The sequence below is a fragment of the Protopterus annectens genome, chromosome 8.part0 (assembly GCF_019279795.1).
Source record: "Protopterus annectens isolate FY-2018-M chromosome 8.part0, PAN1.0, whole genome shotgun sequence".
Taxonomy (NCBI): domain Eukaryota; kingdom Metazoa; phylum Chordata; order Ceratodontiformes; family Protopteridae; genus Protopterus; species Protopterus annectens.
Window position 1 is genome coordinate 1,964,364,667 of NC_056741.1, and position 15,080 is coordinate 1,964,379,746.

Here is a 15,080-nt window from a genome sequence, read left to right on the forward strand (position 1 = left end):
AGGAATGGACTCCTCCGCATCAGAGTCTTCAAAAGGGGAGTAAGAATGTTCCTGATCATCAGAGTACTCTGAAATAATGGAGCCCTGATCAGGGGAGGGGGATTCTTCCTCCACTCTGGGCCTTTTGTCAGGTGGGGGTTGAGAACCCCTGATAAGAGTAATTAAATCCTCAGCCATTTTAAGCATCTGTTTTTTAGGCATGGGGCCTGGAGATGGGCCCTGTGTAGCTTGTCTCTTAGAATGCATGGCTGCTTTACACTTAGTGAAAGCCTTGATGGAAAAAGAGGAGGAAGGTCTGAAGACACCTTGAGTAGAGGTAGACCTGTCTACATTTTGAGGTTCAACGCCAAGAGTGACTTCGGTATCTGTAGTCGGGGTGTGGGCTGAGGAGCCTGCGACCTCAGGCACAGGAGACACCGCCAATGAAGTGTCGTCGGTAGTCAGGGGCTGCGTAGGCACCTCGCTGAGAACCGGACCACGTGTAGTCAGCTTTGGCGTGGTGTCGGTCCTTATCTTTGCGGTTTTTAGACGGAACTGGAGTCTGAGTATCCGACGACATAATATAGTTAAATGTTTTTCCAAAATAATGCTGGGCGAACTCCGCCTGACGCTTAATGGTGCGTTTGTTGAATGTAGCACAAAAACGACAGACCGAGACGTCGTGGTCTGGGCCTAAACAAGGCATACAGAGAGAATGGAAATCCTTATGCGGTATTTGCTTCCCACATGAAATAAAATTATTAACTTTGTCTGACATCGGTCTGAGGCAAGAAAAGTTTCCCCAACGGGGTACTTAGCTTTCAAGAAGACTTTGGTTTCAAAATTTTTGTAATTTCAGGAGCTGGCCGACCGGCACTTGCGAACTGCTTCTGCTTTGGGCACCGCGCGGCAAGAAAGACTGAAGAAAATGGCGTCGGCTGGTTCCTTTATACCCCTGTCGCACTGACGTCAGGGAAGAAGCGACGACAACCGATGCCGGACCTAGACTTTGGAATTCGGCCGACCGAGGACCCGCCTGATGGCAGGAAAACCCATCTGTTATGACTGCAGCTGTATGCACGATGATCATCATCAGAGCTAAGGGATGAGTATTCACAGGGAGGCAAACAGATCTATCGGAGGAATACTCCACCAATGAACAATGTCTTGAAACACATCCCTGTGAAACATCCATTCATGAGGCTGTGTTGTGGACCTGCTGAGAAAATCTGCCACAATATTGCTCTCTGAAGGCATATATACTGCCTGCAATGTTACTTGCAGATTGACTGCTATTTCTCATACTTGAAAAGGCCAGTCTGCAAGAAGGTAAGACCTTGTGCCCCCTTGCTTGTTGATGTACCACACTACTGTACTGTTGTCCATATAAACCTTCAAGGGGCCCGGGACTCCGGCTGCAAGGAAAGCGTAAAGGGCCTGAATGAGAGTTCTCATTTCCTTGATGTTGATGTGCTTCAATCACTGCTGAGTGGACCAAAGGCCCTGCACCTTCAAGAAAGCCTGAAGCAGCTCTGCGATGAGTTCCTGAGATAGCTGAATATGGTGAAAAGAAACAAATGGACATGCAGACTGGATGTCTGCTCCGCTTCTTGAGATATGCTTGCGGCAGAAGTCAAGGAAACTTCAGAAGTGGGTTCGGCCTGTGACGCCATATATGGAATAGGAAGTGCCTCCGGGTCAATAAGCACCTCGGGAGATGCGTCAGATGGGTGACGTGCAGCAGAAAGTGTAGGCCAAGGTTTTTTAGCTTTATGCTTCAGTGACTTAGCTTCAGGCTTCAAAAAACCATCCATAAGCTTAGTTACCGACTTTCGCCACTGGTTTTTAAAACAGGGATAGATTCATCACCCAAAGACTCCCTATGCTGTGGAACAAAATCCCGGTTTATGTGAGGCAGAGCACCTCGCTGGCCTTGTTCAAGAGGAATCTTGACCAATGGATGGGAGATCGCAGATACACCCCAGGGGTTACCTCAGTGTCACTGCTCGACAGAGGCACAGCAAAATAATGGGCATAGTTTCTCCAAACTAAAGGGGTGGCGTAAGCCACAAAACTATGGGCTAGGCTTATAAATGCCCTCGGGCAGATAGCCTAGTATGAACCTATGAACCTATGAACACAGCTAGTGATGAAGGCCTGCTTCTAAGGGTGTTTGGAACAAATGACTGGCAGATGCTGCACGACTTAGGGTCATGGCTGGGGACTAGGCAATATAGACACTGGGTATGGCTGTCCTTATGTGGAATTTGTCTTCCACACTGACACTTGCCCTTCCTGGATGACATAAGATAATAAGAAAAGAGATTCACCAACAGGGCACTTATCTGAAAGCAAAAGTTGGGAACACTGGAAACTGTACAACTGACGGTCAGAGCTGGCATTCTGACTGGCAGGAAAAAGTTCTGAGGATGGTACGTGTGTACTTCCATTTTATGGCCTACATCCAACTGTAGCCTATGTCAGACATACTACGTACCCTACAGCGGCAAAAGACTTCTGTATACTGGCTGAAGTCAGATGCCTTCTGTCAGGGACATCCCTGATGTAAAGAATACTGCAGCAAGTGAGTAGAAGACATAATACGGATTGAGAGATACCTGCCGAACACACCAGTGAAATTCCAATTTGAGACAATGAAGCAGAGGAATTGAGATGGTCTGGCAGAAGGAGATGTTGAAGCCACACTGATTTTAGGTACCACTGAAACTTCCTCATGTAGACTGATCCAGGGAAGTATGGGGATAGTGGAGGCCATGAACCCCAGGGCTCTGAGAAACTCCCTAGCTGGAAGTTGCCATGGTGGAAAACCAGCATCAACAAACTTTACAATAAATACAAAATGCTGCTGTCCAAGAAAGCAAAGACAAGGCCCCAACAATGGAAAAGCACCCTCTCCTCTGCCTCAATAGACAAATAAGACAACTTGTCAAATCTTTCAAGAGCTCCTTCAACAGAAACTTAAGTACAGCCAAAGATAAACATTAACGCCTTTTACAGCTACGTATGTAACCTAAAGAGTTAGGACCCAAGCATGTGCAGAACTAGTGGCCAACAGCGTCACACACACTGACCCCATACAGAGATAGCAAACCTGCTAGCGGATATGTTTGGTGAAAATTTCTCTTCCTTATGCCTTCCTAACTTACAAGCCTTCTCCTAAACTCCTCCCACCCCCATCCTACAGATTGGAAGAGCAGGTTCTCAAAGCCTTGTCCAAGGCAAAAAAACACAGCCTCTATTGGACCAGACGACATTCCAGGCTGTCTTTTAAACGGGCTAAAACATGAACTAGTATCACCACTAAATATCCTTGTTAATCATAGCTTACCCACAGACTTCATTTCTGTGGAGTAGAGAACAGCAACAGTTATTCCCCTCTACAGAGGCCGCCTAGTAACAGACCCAGGGAATTACAGACCCACACACCCGACCAGCCTCATCTGTAAGGCCATGGACAGTATCATTATGGACCTCATAAATAAAGACATAGGTTACCTCCAAACCCTGGATCCTACCCAATTCGGCTTAGTGAAGGGCAGATCCTGCCTGTTAAATCTGGTGGATTTCTTTGAAAATGTGACCAAGGCCATTGATGTGGGCAAATCTCTGCACATAGTATACCTTGACGTGGCAAAGGCTATCAACATAATCCCACATTCAGGCATTACTGATAAACCTAGCAAACTGGAAGTAAACCCCTTTGCTGTAAGAGTGGTTGCCAACTGGCTCAAAATTGGACACATACTATCAAAGTGGGTGACTCCACATCAACCAGCAGAGCTGTTATCAGTGGGGTGTCACAGAGATCAGTGCTGCCCCCCTACTGTTTGGTACATACTTCTTAGAAGTTCAGGTCAAAACTAAGAGGTTGTGGCCGACCAAGTTTGCAGACAACCGCAAACTAGGTGAAATCACTGAATCCCAAAATGATGTCAGTATACACCAGGAAGGTCTCATGCAGACCAGTGACTGGTGTATTAGTCACAGTCTCAAACTGAATACAAAGAAATGTACCATCATGCACTTTGGTACAAACAATGTCCCTTCACACTGTTAAATCAACAATACCCTAAGAATCCATGAAGGGGTAAGGGAACTGAGATCGCAAGCTGACTGCGACCTTAACTTTGACCACCACATGTATACTGTAATAAGGAAATCTTTCTACATAGCGCACTTGATTAGTAAAAGCATCACCTCGAGAGCAAAATAAGTTATAACCTCCCTATTCTCTGCACTTATCAGGCCCATAATTGAGTATAACATCCCGTTTGGCATGTACCATACTAAGCACTTGTAGCAATTAGAGAGACGTCAGGGGTTTCTAGCAATGATCATCAAGGGGCTCCAGCAAGTGCCTTAAACAGACCGACTTAAGCCCCTCCCTGTCACTATACTCCGTATCATATAGATTTCTTAGGGGAGACTTATGGCTGGCCTAACAGAGCAATCCAAGACCAAACCTAATGAACTTGCTGTATATCCATAAATTAAACAGGACTAAGGCTACCCATTCCAGGGACCTAAATATGGCCTGCGACTTAAATAGGACATGCTGGAGGGTTAGATTTATATCCCAGCGAATCCCATGTCTTTGGGACAGGCTACCACTTCATGTGAAACAGAGCACCTCTATGACATTGTTCAAGAGGAACCTGGACGCGTGGATTGGGGACCATAAATTCTTACCAGGCATAGAGCCCACAAACCCTCCTGGACACGGGTAGTCTTCACTAAATTCAATCTTGGGTACTGACTAGTATTGCTATCGTATTACATTGGGATGAAATGGTTAGGCTTAAAATGACCTTCGGGTTGACAGCCTAGTCATCTTGTATGATCCTAAGGGAGGACAGGGGGATGAGGGACAGAATATAACCTGTGATGGACAAAACCATGATGGTAGGAAGAGCTGCCAGGATTGGAACAGTCTGGAACCTGCAGCCTAGGAAAACATGATCCTGCGATGGAGTGAAATAACCATGAACCAGATATGTAACAGAAGCTACGTAAAATGAAGATCCTGCACCAGCATGAAATGGGATGGAGCCAAAAGCAAGGGGTCACCCAGTTAAGGAAATATCTGTATGTCCCAAAGCCTGCAAAAGGCGACTACAGGGTTTGACATTTGTTGAACATCCTTGGGGTTATTGAAAGCCTAAAAAGGGTAAACCAGAGAACTAAAAATGACAGGAAGAAAAAATGAAATGCAAATATCTCCTGAATAGACAGTGGATAGGAACTGTGCAGGTAATGTGTCCTTCAAAACGCCCCAAAAAAACAAAGGCTTGGGGAGCAAAAGAGAAAACAAGTTTCTGAAGAAAGAGCATCTGGAAGGAAGGCTCTATGAGGAAATAGTTCCTAAAGGAAAAATCCAGGGCACGTCTCAAAGATCCCTCTTTCCTTGTGACCAGAAACATCCTGGAATAAAACGTTAAACCTCCTCTGTTGGTTCAACCAGTCGAACGGCACTTCTGTCCAGCAGCCCTGGCAATACCCCTGATAAATGCGAAAGTTATGTAGTAGGATGAGGAATTCCAGAAAATGAGTGAAAGGGCCTTCCAGGTCATAAAGTGGCCCTGCCTGATGACGGAGAGAGAACCCAGGTGTCTGGTAACCAGCTGCCATACTGGGAGAGAAAAAAGAAAACTGGAGGAAGAAGGGAACCTAGCCGAGAGGAAGGGAAGGCAAACAGTCAGATGACTGCAGACTTGTCAGGAAAGAACTGCTTCTGCAGTCTGGGCGTCTGACTAGACTTATCAGAAAAAAGCACCTAAAAGTCATCTTACCTTTGGAAGACTGTCTAGGCAGCCTATGCACAAAAGGCAGTCCTACTAGGATTGTGTCTCAAACTTGGGAATTGATGAGACAAAGATCTGCTGCAAATCTTTCATGACCTTACCCCTGACCCTGCAAGGTCTTGAGATGATCAGGCACAGCAGTACCAAACAAATTTTGGTTATCAGAGTGAGTGTCCAGAAGTTTTGGATTGATGACATCTGGCAAGGCCTAAAGGTGAATCTAGGGATAGCGCCTCATCACAGAAGCAGAAGCCCTAGAAAATCCATTTGCTGCATCATAACTGCATGCAATAGAGTGATAGGCAACCTGAGAAATGGAACTAAGCAGAGACAGAGCTGAGAATTTACCCTTAAACAGTTTTCCTCACTTGGGAAAGAAGAGACAAGATGTACCGAGTCATATGGGTCTGGTAATTGATAGCCCTGGAAGCTAGGGTAGCAGAAGTGTAAACCATTTTACCAATCCCTTCCATGGCTCTACAGTCCTTATCTCAAGAAAGGAGCTTGGAAGAAGACAACAGCCTAGAAGACTTATGACTAGAAACTGAAATTACTGCAGGATCAGATGAAGGGCATTTATACAGGAACTTGCAGGCAATGGGCACCTTATAGAACCTATTGGGTTTCTTAGGAGCTGGGAATCTGGTGTCAGGGAAGCAGGTGAAAATTTATCCCAACAGAGCAGCCAACACAGGAGGGACAGGTAAAGGTTTAGGAAAGTATACTTGTAACAACTCATATCATCTCTTCTGAACATCCAAAATATGGAAGCAAACCCATTGGAAATGTTCCATCATGTGCAGGACCGAGTCACCAAAGGAAAATTCCTCCAAAGGATAATCAGGATTGACAGACTCCTCCTCTTCAAATCCGTAATCTAAAGCTGAAGGCAACTGGAAGGAATAAGCTAAGTAATCAGTCTCAGAATCCCCATCCAAAGTCTCTGGATCCCTAGCACTCAAAGAGGTAGAGGAAAAAGGAGCAAGAACCAAATCCCCCGGGGAAATTTCAAAGCCATAAAGGCATCGAATAAGCCTTGAGTGAAGTCCTGCCATTCCTTCTCTAGATCCCAAGGAGTGGACAAAAGTTTAGTCTTTTGCCTTTCCTTCATCAGGACATCTGCTCTAACAAAATCCCTGCCTGGATTCAATTAAGGTACCTGGCACCTCTTTCTGTACAAAGATTTAAGGAATCCTCCTTGGCCCTTAAGAAATAATCAGCCATGGTTCCCAATCAACATCCACAGCAGATGTTTGCAAGGCATCAAAGGACATGTGACAAGTGGGTTCTGTGCAGGCCTCCAAGGTCACAGCAGAAGAAAAGTACAGTTCTGCACACTTACCATAAATGTAGATGTTCGAGCGCATTCACTGTTGCAGTCTTTACATTTGGGTTATCTGCCTGCAGGTAGCCTTCAGCCAGCCTGATTATCAAAGTCTTGGGTCCTGTGTCAGATGCTGTCACCTCTTCCATGAAGTTAGGTAGTCAGGGGTATAAGGCATGCAGCCGGCACCATTACATCAGTTTTTCTTGTCCCAGATGTCAGGTACCCCCATAATGGGAAGCAATTACATAGAAGGTTACACCTCCAACAAAAAGCAAATACATCAGAAAGCTTAAATACAGTAAACAAGAAGAAAGGCATAGCCAATACAAGTTAGGGGGCTGGAGGGAGGGTAACCAGGACTGCAACAGAGAAAACACTCTAACATCTACATTTATGGCAAGTGTACACAACTGTACAATTTTCTTCATGTTATCACCGTTGCAGTCATTACATTTAGGTAGATTCCCAAAGCTAAGGAAGGGAGAAGGCAGAGAGCATTATGACCAGCTATTAAGCCCTGCAAGACTGCAGTGGAAAAACCAGCTCTAGATATAGAAAAAATAGGCAAGTGGTAATGCTTGGTGAAGGTATGTACAGAGCTCCAGGTAGCAGCTTCTAGGATGCCCCTGGTAGGGACAACTCTGAGAAAGGCTGTTGAAGAAGATGCAGCTCTGGTGGAATGTGATCTAATCCCCTGTGGAGAAGGTTTTCCATGGTGTTTATAGCAGAAATGAATGCAATGGCCTATCCATTTAGAAATGGTTAGCTTTGAAATGGCCTTCCCCTCTGCCCCTGCAGCAAACCCAACTAGTACCTGTTCAGTTTGCCTGAGAGCCTTAGTCCTGTCAAAATAAAATCTAAGTTGTCTGTGCATGTCCAAAGAGTGCAATATTCATTCTCCTTTGTTTTCTGGATTAGAAAAGAAGGTTGGCAAATGAAGGGACTGAATAAGGGCCACACTGGAAAACACCCTTGGGCATAAAGGAAGGATTGGTCCTGAGGGACACGCTATCTGCATGGAAGTTGATGAAGGGCTCCACTGACATGGGGGCCTGTAATTCAGACACTCTTCTTGCTAAAGTGATGGCTAGAAGGAAGGCCGTTTTCCAAGAAAGGAATTTCAACTCTGTAGTTGCAGCTGGCTCAAAAGGAGGTAGAGTGAGCTTTTCCAATACAACGTTTAGGTCCCAGGCTGGAGTAGGGGGTCTCCTGGGTGGTCTTAAATTTTTGGCCCCTCTGAGGAATTACTTCAGCAGGGGATGAGAGAAGAGGGCTGGCTCAGTATAATAATGTGCTGAAATGGCTGAGACATGAATTTTAATAGATTAGAAGGAAAAGCCCTTTTGGAGCATCTCTGTTAAGTATTGAAGAATATGCGGTAAGCTGGGCACTGTCATGCCCATCCCCTGAGTCTGGCTCCAGGAACAGAATCTTTTCCACTTTTCAGCATAGGATTTTCTAGTACTAGGTCTCCTTGCCTCCAGAATGATATCCAGCACTTGCTTACTGAGGGATGGTAATTGAGAGCTCAGGTAGCCAGGATGAAAGTTTCAGGGTTTGAAGCTTGGGGTGCAGAATCTGGCCCTCCTACTGGGACAGCAGGGAAGGGGTCTGAGGCAGGTGCCATGGTTCCAGCAGTGACATACTGAGCAAGAGGGGGTACCAGTGTTGGCGTGGCCAGTCTGGTGCAATGAGTATTGTCCTTGATTTACCCTGTTTGATCTTTAGCAGAACTTTCGAGAGGAGAGGCAGAGGGGGAAGGCATAAACTGAGCGGCTTTCCCAGGTGAAGTACATGGCATCCATTTTCCAAGCTTGTCTGTGGGAAGTCCTTGTGCAGAATTTGCCCAAATGGTAGTTCTGAGGGGAGGCAAACAGGTCTATCTCTGGGCTCCCCCATTTCTTTCTCAAAATGTTGAATACCTTTGGTTCCAGTTTCCACTCGTGTGGGTCCATAAGATTTCTGCTTAGGTTTGTCTGCCAGTGAATTTAGCTTGCCTGGCAGGAAATGAGCTTGTAGGTGCACTTGGTAGCTCAAGAATGTGTTCCACACAGCCAAGACTAGTCTGCAGAGAGGGTATGAGTGGGGTCCCCTGCTTGTTTATGTACCATGTAACAGTGGTGCTGTCTGCCTTAATAAATGTCCTGGAAGAATGTGGTCCTTGAAGGCTGTCAAAGATTTCTGTACAGCTAACATTTCTTTTCGACTGATATGCAGGTGCATTTCACTCGAGTTCAATTTGCCCTGAATGCACTGCCCTGACAAATGAGCCCCCCCCCCATGCATAGTCTGATGCGTCTGCTGTTAGGGTTTGGGCAGCAGGAGGTAGAGTGAATGGCAGTCCCTTGTTGTGGTAGCAGGCCTCGTCCCACCAAAGGAACTCTGTCTTTATACAAGGAATGATAGGAATCATTGATTCCAGGTCCTGAGAATGTTGACACCATAGGCTTTTTAGATACAATACTATTTCCTAATATGCAGTGTTGCATATGGAATTAGTAGGATGCTAGAGGCCATGAACCCCAGGGCTTGCAGTATTTTCCTTGCAGATAGCTGGGTCTTTGTGGCCAGTAGTTTGAAGTAGGCTGTGAAATAAACTTGTTTCTCTGGCGTAAGGGAGGCCATCTGGGAAGTTGTGTTCAAGCTTGCTCCCAGGAATACAATTTGTTGGCAGGGTACTAGGTGACATTTCTTTTCGTTTATGGTGTACTCCAGTGAGGTTAGCAGTTTCTTTACAAATGCCAGATGATTTTATAGTATGTCCTGGCTTTCTGCCTGAATTAGACAATCGTCCAGGTATGGGCATATTTGAATATTTCTTTGCCAGCAGAATGCAAAGACTGGAGCTAGGCACTTTGTGAATACCCTGGGCGCAGTAGATAAGCCAAAGGGCAGTGCAGAGAAATGATGGTGCATGTAGCCTGCTCTGAAGCATAGGTATTTTCTGCAAGATTCCTTTATTGGAATGTGCAGATAAGCTTACTTTAAGTCTAATGTTGGCAACTAGGCATTTTTGCCTAGCATGGGAAGCAGCTGATGAAGAGTTAGCATTTTGAATTTTGGGATTACCAAAAAGGTGTTTAGAATAAAGAGGTCCAGGATAGGACGCCAGGAGTTGTCTTTTCTGGGTACCAGGAAAAGTTTTGAATAAATACCTTGTCCCCATTCCTCTGCTGGGACAGGTTGAATAGCCCCGATACTTAGAAGAAAGAGAACCTGCTGTTGAGCTTCTGCCGAATGATTTAGGGGTAGGTCTGGCCAACCGTTTGGGGTTGGTAAGGTGTGGAAGTGGAATCTGTATCCTTGGGAAACTATATTTAAAACCCATTTGTCTTGGGTAATAAGTTCCCAGTTTTTTGCATGCAGGGCGATCTTTCCCCCTAAGGTAGCAGGCAGTTGAGCAGGACTTGGAAGGTTTAAGGTTAAGTCATTGTGACAGTTTACCATAGGGGTGCGTCTTACTATTTCCAGCTTTGAAAGTGGGAGCCCCCCCACCCACTGCTTAGGCCTGTGAGTACCTTGAGACTGTAGCCTAGGTGGTCTGCTGTTCCTGGGTTTGGACTGAGAAGGCCTGGAAGAGACGAGAAAGGACCAATTCTTAGTAGGCCAATGCCTACTAAATCTGGGAGGCTGTATTTACAGGAAATCTAACAGTTTGCATAGATTTAGCTTTTTCCTCAATCTTTTTAAGTACTACTTCTGCTTTGTTTGCAAACAAGCGGTCTTGGTTTAAGGGAGCATCCAGTAATTTAGCTTTAACATGATCTGTCAAATTTTGCTCCTTAAGCCAAGCATGCCTTCTAAGAAAAGACCCAGTGACAGCAGCCCTACAAGATGCTTCTAAAGAGTCAAAACCACATTGCAAAGTATGTTTACCAACTTGTTCAGCAGAATGCATTTAAATCCTGTAATTCTTTATTTTCAGCACTGTCAGGAATCAACATAATTTTCTGTTCAAGTAGTCCAATAATATGCTGCTGATACTTTACCATATGAAACTGGCAGTTTAAGGCCCTAATGGCAAAGTAGCAGAAGTGTATACCTTCTTACCCCATCTTCCCAGGGCCCTGGTATCTCTATCAGAGGGGGTAGAGTTTTGCAGTAGTAGCCTTAATGCCTTTGGGTTCCTGTGAAATGGTCTCTGGGTCATCAGTAGGATTCTTAAAGAGGAACTTGTGAGAGTCAGGTACTCTGTAATACCTGTCAGGTTTCCTGGGAGCCAGAGGTAAAGTGTCTGGGGCCAGGACAGATTCCAAGAAGACATCATCTACAATGTCCAGTACAGGAGGGATAACTAAATGCCTGTATTGAGGGAGGAGTAAGAATTCCCCAAGACTCTCTTTGGAGTCAGAGTAATCATGGCATTCCCAGCGGAAATGCTCCCTGAGAGTGTACAAAGTTTCACCAAAAGAAAAATCTTCTGGAGGGGAAGCAGAGGGTATGGACTCCTGTATCGCAATCCTCATAGGTAGATAAAGGCAAATCCTGGTCATTAGAAGAAACAGAAATTATAGAATCCTGATCAGAAGAATCAGAAAGAAAATCAGTTCTAGGTCTCTTACAGGGAGAAGGCTGGCTTCCCCTAATTAGAGTAATAAGATCTTCTGCCATTCTTCTAATTTGTTTTTTAGGAATATGGACATGGCAATGCAGTTTGGACGTTGGTTTTCTAGGCGTGGGTCGAGTTTTAGGCCTTGAAAAAGAAGATGGTGTTAGTTTGAAATGCAAGTCCGTAGGCCTGAATACACCCTCAGAAGCCGGTGCATGCACAGCTGCTCCGGACCCATCCAAGGTAGAGACATCCGCAGGTTCCATAGTCGAAGAAGATCTCGTGGCACACAGGACTCCAAATGGGTCTCAGTAGAGGCCTGTGAATGTGAAGTAGCAGGTATTAGGGGATGCTAAAGCGCCAGAGTACCAGCAAACTGGTGACTAGCTTAACGGAAGTGTCGTTGGCTGCTTTGGAACTATGCGGTCTGTCTCTGTCTTTATCTTTACGTTTTTACAGAATGTCGGTAGTTGGATGGCTTATCGAAGCCATTTTTGGATAAGGAATGCAGTACGAATAAAAATCTTTGAGATATTTGCTTTCCAGAAGGAATACAATTGTTAACTTTCACTGACTTCGGTTTAGAGCAAGAAAAGGGATCCCCAACGGTACTTAGCTTTTTTGATGACTTTGGTTCTAAAACTTGAAAGCAAAAATTTCAGGAGTCGGACAACCGGCACTTCCGAACTGCTTCTGCTTTGGGCACCGCTCGGCAAGAAAGACTGATATAATTGTGTCGGCTGCATGCTTTATACCCCAGACTACCTGACGTCATGGAAGAAGAGACAGCATCTGACGAAGGACCCAAGGCTATGATAATCAGGGTGGCTGAGGACTACCTGCAGGAAGATAACCCAAATGTAATGACTGCAACAGTGAAACACGATCATCATCCAAAGGTAACATCGGGCGGTTCTCACTCACCTCAAAAGAGACATCCGGTGGAGACTGGACAGCAGCAGACTCGCAGCTAGACTTCTTGGCCTTCTTAGCAGACTGTACCTCATGGCAAGCAGATTCTGCCATGATAACTTGGGAAAAACAACACTTGTTCTCAATGTAAACGGAAAGTGAGGAAAGGTGACTACACAAGATCTTAGGAACAAAAGCCTGAGGAGACTGAATACGGTGTGTGGTTGTGAGACGCACAAGCAAAACAGGTACCTATCATGGCGGTTGCTATAGGGAATCTGCCTCCCACATTAACACTACCCTTTCTTGGATGACATGCAACCCAGTAAACAACGCAAGAAAAACAAAAAAGAACCACAATGGGGTACAGAAAAAACAATGCTTCGTAAAACGAGCAAGGAAAAAGTGTTTAAACAGCTGCACAACTGGCTTCAAATTGGTGGCAACGAAGTTCTGAGATGGCAGCATGCATCCAAAGGCCTTGGTAAACTGGCTGGACGTTGGAATATCCTTGGCAGGAGATCACAGTGGTTGTAAATACTACAACAACAGGTTCATAGGTTCATACTAGGCTATCTACCCTAGGTCATTTATAAGCCTAGCCAGAGTGTGTTTGGCTTTCGCCACCCATTTTAAATTAATTTTGCTATGCCCTTGTTCGAGGTTAGTATACTGTGCCTCTGTCTAACAGTGACACAGAAGTGATACCCGGGGTAAACCTACGATATCCCATCCACTCAAGATTCCCCTTGAGAGGTAATGAGGGACTCTGCCTAACCTGGACTGGGATTTTAATCCAGAGTGAAGGGAGCCTCTGGGTTATGAATCTGTCACTCCAGCATGTCCTATTTATTTCAGTGCTGAGGTTCAAGCCTCTCGAGCGCGTAGCTCGATGGGATTTGGATTTTCTTAGGTGCAGCATGTCCATTAATTCCGGGTTGGACATGGCTTTATACGTCAGGCACAGATCGCCTCTGAGCAGGCAGTATGCCACTGAGTAGAGCTGGAGTTTCTTTAACCGGGCAGCATATGGCATCTGTTATAGCACTTGGATCCTCTTGGTGAAGTACTTTTGGGGTCTTTCCAGTTGCTGCAGGTGTCTGGTAAGGTACATCCCAAAAGGGGCATTGCACTCAATTATGGACCTGATGAGGGATGAGTAAAGAGGCAAGATGACCTCCCCTGATCTAGATGTGAATCCCTTCATGATTAGGTGGGCTATATAAAATGTTCTTCTAACCACTTTGGCCACGTGGTTGTCAAATGAGAGACTGCTATCAACTTGGGTCCCCAAGTCCCTAATTACTTCTTATGTACTTAATGGATTACCACCTATGTGGTAATTTGTGGGCGCTTTGTTTTTGCCAAAGGGGATGACAATACACTTTTTGGTGTTTAGCTTGAGGCCATGGCTCTGGCACAAGTTGTCTGTATCTATGAGGCCCTTTTGGAGGATGCTTGTGTCGGCTGGAGAGTCGATTATGGTGCCCAGTTTGCAGTCATCTGTGAACTTGGTCAGCCACAGTCCTTCCATGTTGGCCTGTACCTCCGAGAAATATATACCGAAAAAGAGAGGTCCCAGGACTGAGCCTTGTGGGACGCCACTTGTAACTGGTTTGGAGTCTGACATGGCTCCAGGAATTCTAACCATGTGGGTTCTGTCCTTGAGCCAGTTTGCAAACCATCTAGTGACATAGGGGTTTATATTTAAGCTGGTGAGCTTATCTATAATGCCCGAGTGGGGTATTGTATCAAAGGCTTTTGCGAAGTCCAGGTAGGATGTGTGGACATTCCCCTCGTCCATGGCCTTGGTGACTGTTTCAAAGAAATTGACCAGGTTTAAGAGGCAGGATCTGCCCTTAACAAAGCCGAACTGGGTAGGATCCAGTGTCTGTAGGTACCCAATATATTTATGAGGTCCATGATGATCCTTTCCATAGCTTTGCAGACCAAGCTAGTCAGGCTTATGGGGCGATAGTTTCCAGGATCCACTGAGGCACCACCTTTGTGGAGACGGACCACTGTTGCTGTACGCCACTCTTTGGGTACATATCCTGTAGTTAGGCTGAGACTGAACAGTAGTTTTATGTTTGGGTTTAGCTCTTCTTAGAGTTCATGTAGGACACAGCCCGAGACACCATCTGGTCCCATTGATGCTGTGTTTTTTGCTTTGGAGAGGGCGGCTCTTACCTGAGCATCTGAGATGTCATGGTGGCAGCACTCTGCTGGGATAGATATTTGCCCTTTTGGGGAGTTTGCTGAACCTGTCAGCTAGGATGTTGGCAATGTCTGTGGGTTCGGTGTATTTTTTGTCATTTTGGACAAATTCTGAGCATATCTGAGAATTCCCACCCAGGTTCCTAACATAACTAAAGAAAGCCTTGTGATTATCCTTAGTGTCCTGTGCAATTTTTCTCTGAAGCTGGCCTTAGGCGATTTTATGAGTGCCCGTAGTTTTTGCTAATACTGATCAGAGATGCCTTCCTTTTGG

At 45.5% G+C, this 15,080-nt stretch overlaps 1 protein-coding gene across 1 annotated transcript in view; it reads right to left on the reverse strand.

Annotated features, from left to right (window-relative positions):
* Positions 1–15,080, reverse strand: part of AP1G1 (adaptor related protein complex 1 subunit gamma 1) — a 4,036,072-nt gene that overhangs the window by 1,769,010 nt on the left and 2,251,982 nt on the right. The window contains exon 14 of the mRNA XM_044079548.1: positions 12,602–12,708. Coding sequence (XP_043935483.1) covers positions 12,602–12,708 — 107 coding nt within the window. The remainder of the gene's footprint in view (positions 1–12,601; positions 12,709–15,080) is intronic.